Genomic DNA, 5,420 nt, shown 5'->3' with positions numbered 1-5,420 from the left:
AAACCAACCTAGAACTCAGTTGTGATAATGGATCCAAAATGAGCCCCAAATACTTAGCACTTACTTTCTTTTCCTTCATTTTCTTTCTAATCTTTCCCTTCCCTCAGCCCCAACCTCTCTCCCCACAGACTTACCAGCCTGATGCTACTCTCCACGCTGCCATGCTGCATATTGACAATAAGATTGGTATTGGCTGATATGGCCCGTTAAAGACTGCCTATCAGTATTGGCCCAAAAATCTGTACTGGTGCACCCCTAGGATAGTCATTAAGAGCATTTTTACATGTGCTTTGGCAGTGGGGAGGTGGCACTTTAGAGTGGCTCTCAAAGCTGCTCTAATTAAAGCACTGCAGTGTCCCGTGTATTAGCATTTCCACACTTCAAAATGGCAGTGAGGGCACTTGAACTAAAGTTTGTTTGAGTAGTTTTAGTTCAAGTACCCCTGCCACCAGTTTGAAGTGTGGGGACACCGATACAGAAGACACAGGAGGCTGTTGGGAGCATGGCAATTACCACGCTCCAGTAGACTTGATTAATCGACTCTGCTCATACGTGCTCCAATTATAGTGCATCGGAGCAGCCTCCATATAGGCACCGTATGTGGTTACTCCCTTAAGTATCTTTTAAAAGGCCTTAAAACCCCAGATTCTCTGTGCTTAATATTATGAGAGAGGGAGAATAAAGAGTTTAGAAAGAAGCATACTATGTGAATGGCAAAAGATTGAGACTAGAGTCTTGCCTCCAACACTAGATATTTTAATTTTTTTTCTTTAGGTTTCCAAGTATATTTAGAGGACTGTACTAAAGCTCAATCTGATAGTTTTTAAACATGAGTAACCTTTACTTATGTGAGTAGCATCATTCCCATCCAGGGCTGTTCCATGTGGAAAAGGGCTGCTCACATACAGAAGAGCGTGAGGGCCAGAACTGTAAGAGGTATGTTCACGTAAAGCAATTTTGAGAAATCCTCCAACTTCCAAGCTTAGGTACTGTTGTAATAAGTGCATCAGAAATACCCCATGTCAGACAGAATTCCCAAGATATCTAAGGGAGTGGAAATGACTCGGGGTTTGTCAGGATTTAGTCCACAGATGTCGGTTATATAAACAGCATTTGAAAATGAACAGATTTCTACTGATAGGCACATAAATGAAATCCTATCTGTTAAACACAAATGCATACATCATCATTTCTGTAACTGCTACATTTCAACATAAATGTCAAAATACTTCTGAAGTGGGTGAGCCTCATTCTGCTGCATTCTTCATGTCCAGAAAAAGAGCTGCACAGTTTCAAGGCCACACCTTTTTTTTTAAAAAGTAACAGCCTTTTCTTTTTGCACATACTGCCCAAACCACCAAGGGCCTCACTTCTGTGGGCGGTGAGTACTCACTGTTCTACCTGACATTCAAAAGGAACTAATTGTTGTTCAGCACCTCTGATAGTTACTCGAGAAGCATTATGTTGGTCACAAAAAACAGGCTATTTTTGATGTAAGTACTTTGCTCAAAATTACATAGGAAATCACTGAAAAAAAAAAAAAACCTACTGAGAAAGGGGGTGGGCTGCTGAATGTGGGCTTGAGGCTCTGTATTATGTTCTAGCCTCCTTTCACCTCTACTGGATATTTTAATACTTTATCACATCCCACTTCTACTATAAACACTGAAATCTGTTTAGCAAAACCGGACTAGCTTAACTGGATCAAATGCAGAAGGTTACCTTTAGTCCAAATATTAATCTTCTACCTATGAAACAAGTTTTGACTGCTTGAATTAATACACGGGAAGATTCATCTCTGTCTGGTCCTTCTGCTACTTGGTTAAAATCTTGAATACACCTTGAAAGAAACATTACAAAAAGTTAAATATTGGCTTGGGTAGAGGAAGGTATATGTAATTTTTAGGCTACAAGAAAGATAGGGCACACATTAGAGAGGGGTATTAACCATGACAAAATAGTGATCTGTAATATCAATCTGACTCTCCACCGTTTGCACAGTGTTCCCTTTCTTCTAATTATACCCACAGCTTGCAAAATATTAAGTTGGAAAGTAGAGTAAACAACTCTGGCTCAATTTTAACTTGGTACCAACATTTTCTATACTGATATAACTTTCAATTACAGGCATTTTTTTAAATTAACCAATATGGTTATACTGGTATAACCTCTACTACAAGTGCAGTGATACTGGTATAAAGGTGCCTCATGCTGAAATTGTTTATTTCCCATTTCCATACTGAAATAGATATACTTGCATATAATGATAACTGTATCCATAAAAAGAGGAGAAAGAACCATTTTGCTTAAGTTAGGCTAAAGCAAATCTTAGATTACAGCAAGCACTAGGTTTGAAGTTTGGAAACAAAACCACACTGAACCATATGTTCACTTGAAGCAGTATTTTGCTACATTTGTATCATTCTTGGCTCCTTCACCCATAACAATCATTATATCATTCTCCATCAGTTCACACACAACAATCAAAATGTAACAGCTGCTGCACTTTTGGAATGCTCCCCTTTTGAAAGGGTTCCAAATTTCCAGGCACTGAACACAGGCACACATTCTCCACACCTTGAGTGAGGAAGAAAATCTGTGTCCAAGCTTGGAGGAAAACATTATTAGTAAACATCCGCCATTAGACCATGAATGGATATATGAGGACAAATGGACAGAGGGACCAAACCTCATATGCGCTGTGAAACTTACTGGCAACACCTGAAGAATCTCTTCTTTTGCACCTCTGCAGCTTGTCATAACAATAAAGGAGCAACAAACCGAAACACTAAATGCTTTTATAACCAGGTCTTCCCAAATGCTTAATTTGGCTTCTTAGGAGACTAATTAAGCAGCAGGGCTACATAGCATTTGGTCTCCTACTCAGATCTTTAATGTCCCAATTTAAGCTTTTTACCAGGGCAAGAGATGCTAAACAATGCTAGTACAAGGTGATATTTTCCTACAAATAAGTCAACATTTACATAGATCCTATTTTCACCAGCAAGTGAAGAATACTGCACAGAAATCAAATTGACTAAAAGTTCTGAAACATTTTAAAGCCATTCATTTGATGGTCTCTCCCTCCAGACTGTAGGGCTGAATGAAAGGCAGCTATATACTTTTTTTAGAAAAAAAGCGTCCCATTACCTCTGCAATCTTCCTGCTGTGATCCCAAAGAATGGATCCAAGCAGGTTCCAAATACAGTAATGTGAAACAGATCATTAGCATCAGCTACTTTAAGGGAGAGTCTATATCTGTAGTTTGCATCCTTAGCTTCACCTGCACAGCCACATTTTAGACAGTTAAACCTGAAAGAAAAGAAAAAAAGCAGCAAAGTGACTGACCAACTTCAACAGCAAGTAATGGTCCCATAGTACCATTTGTTAATTGGTGCAGTTGCAAGGGCTTTTAATCTGCATTAAATCTCACTAAGGGTGTGGACAGACATCACTCCTGAACTGGTCCAAGAATGTCACTGATTGGGAACTGGTTTGCAAGTGTCCACATGTATGCTACTAAGGGCTCTAAATAGACTTGTTTTTTTAGGAACTGCATTGCTGCCAAAACACCACTAGGGGGAGTAGAGTCCTGGTTTCATTTCAGAGCAGCCCCTTTGCTCTGCAGGTATTTGGGATGGCTGGAGGACTGACCAGACACTAAGTAAGTACAGGATGCTCAGTGTCCACACACTGAACTGACACCAAGGACTGACTTGAGGTATTGCTTGATTTTCCCAGCACGCTTCTGAAGTGTTCCAGGAAATGTAAACTGGTCCTTAAGTTGCATGTGTTTATAGACTCTTGGGTTTAAAATACTAAGGGCGTTTATAGATATGCTCTGGAAGTTTGCGGGGTGGGGGGAAAGCACTTTAATTAGCACTCTAATTAAAGCGCTCGGAGTATCACACGTATCAGTGTCCCCACACTAAAAAATGGCAACGGGGGTGTTTTAATTAAAGCTTGCCAAACCAGCTTTAGTTAAAACACCCCCACCGCCATTTTTCAGGGCAGAGACGCTGATACACGATGCTGGAGTCTGCTGGAACACAGTAATTATCATGCTCCAACACGTTGCAATTACAACACATTGGACCAGCCTCTCTGCATGTGTATAGGCACCCTAGGTGTTACATCTGTGCACATCCCAGCACATCATACCTCAAAAGGTTAGTTTTCTCTTAATCTTCGCACTTAAAGGCCCCAAAATTTCTATGAGCTCAGCAAGTGCAGACTCCCCACGTAGAACACTGGATACAATTCTGATCACCAGGACTGATATAAACTGGAACAGATAAAAAGGCTACTAGGATAGTTACAGGAATAGAGAGCCTCCCTTGCAAGAGGAGTTTAAAACAGCTAGGTTTGTTTAGCTTAGCAAAATAAAGTTTGAGCAGGCATTTAGTTACTTTTTGAAAATGTTAGTGAAGTGAACATTAGGGAGGAAGAAAAGCTATCCAAGTTAAAGAGAAACACCAGTACAATCAAATAACTTCAAGCTGGTAATGAAAAACTGGAAATTAGGAGGAGGTTTCTAACATGCAGAGAAGCAATGTTTTGGAATCATCTTCTGAACAATGTGGGGAAAGAACCCAAACTGCTTCAAGATGGATCTTGAAAAGATTATGGAATGGATAGTATAACAGGATTGGAATGTCTCTGGAGCAATAAGTACATATGATATGTGCATTTGAATATTTGGCAACAGCAATAATTATGGAGGTAAAAAACAAAACAAACAGCCACTCAATTTTGATGCAGGAGATTTCTGATAATCCCATGCTCTAAGTCTTCTGCTTTTTGCCTGTGGGGCCAGGGAGAAAGGTCCCCCCCCACCCCAGTTCTCCTGCAAAAACCAAACCGAAAGCTTCATTTGGCTTTGCTTCTGATTTTTTTTTCTTTCTTTCTTCTGGTGCCTGCCTAAGTGGGTGGTGGGCTGGCATGCATTGGTTTCATATTGGTTCTTAGAAACCTCTTAAATATCTGCCTGCTCAGGCTCAAAACAAATTACCAGATTTGGGGCAGGAAGGAATTTTCCCCCCATGGTGTCCTTCTCTGTTGGTTAGGGCCTGGTCCTCCCCTTAGGACCAGCTAAGCATATATCTAATAAACTTCATGGTGACCAAGGCATTGATAGAGTTGTCATCTCCTCTGCTCCCTCCTTTTGATTCATTATAGGCATTTTCCTCCACAGGGTGTTTTGTGGCTGCAGGATGTGAAAAGGCAGCTTTCACGGACCCTTTTGACAAGCAGCTGACTACAAAAGGCACTGGACTGGACTCTATAGCACAGAAAACATCCAGTTTTATGTTCCCACATCTACACAGGGTCCATTAGTGTCAATGAAGCTCTTTTACTATTTAAACACAAGCCTGTCAGGGGCCTGGGAAAGGGAAGGTCCTTTATATGTTTTTTTTTTG

General features: G+C 40.5%; 1 protein-coding gene across 4 annotated transcripts in view; it reads right to left on the bottom strand.

Annotated features, from left to right (window-relative positions):
• DDIAS (DNA damage induced apoptosis suppressor) overlaps positions 1–5,420 on the bottom strand; it is a 29,290-nt gene that overhangs the window by 14,064 nt on the left and 9,806 nt on the right. For 3 of the 4 annotated variants that reach the window (XM_019525009.1, XM_019525008.1, XM_019525006.1), the window contains exons 3-4: positions 3,151–3,312; positions 1,723–1,840 (exon numbers count right to left, since the gene is read on the bottom strand). In XM_019525009.1, coding sequence (XP_019380554.1) covers positions 1,723–1,840; positions 3,151–3,312 — 280 coding nt within the window. The remainder of the gene's footprint in view (positions 1–1,722; positions 1,841–3,150; positions 3,313–5,420) is intronic. The other variant, XM_019525010.1, reaches the window with a different exon arrangement.

The sequence above is a fragment of the Gavialis gangeticus genome, unplaced genomic scaffold, assembly GCF_001723915.1.
Source record: "Gavialis gangeticus isolate Ggan-Ray unplaced genomic scaffold, GavGan_comp1, whole genome shotgun sequence".
Taxonomy (NCBI): domain Eukaryota; kingdom Metazoa; phylum Chordata; order Crocodylia; family Gavialidae; genus Gavialis; species Gavialis gangeticus.
The sequence above is the reverse complement of the archived record's forward strand: the minus strand, read 5'-3'. Positions and strand labels throughout refer to the sequence as shown.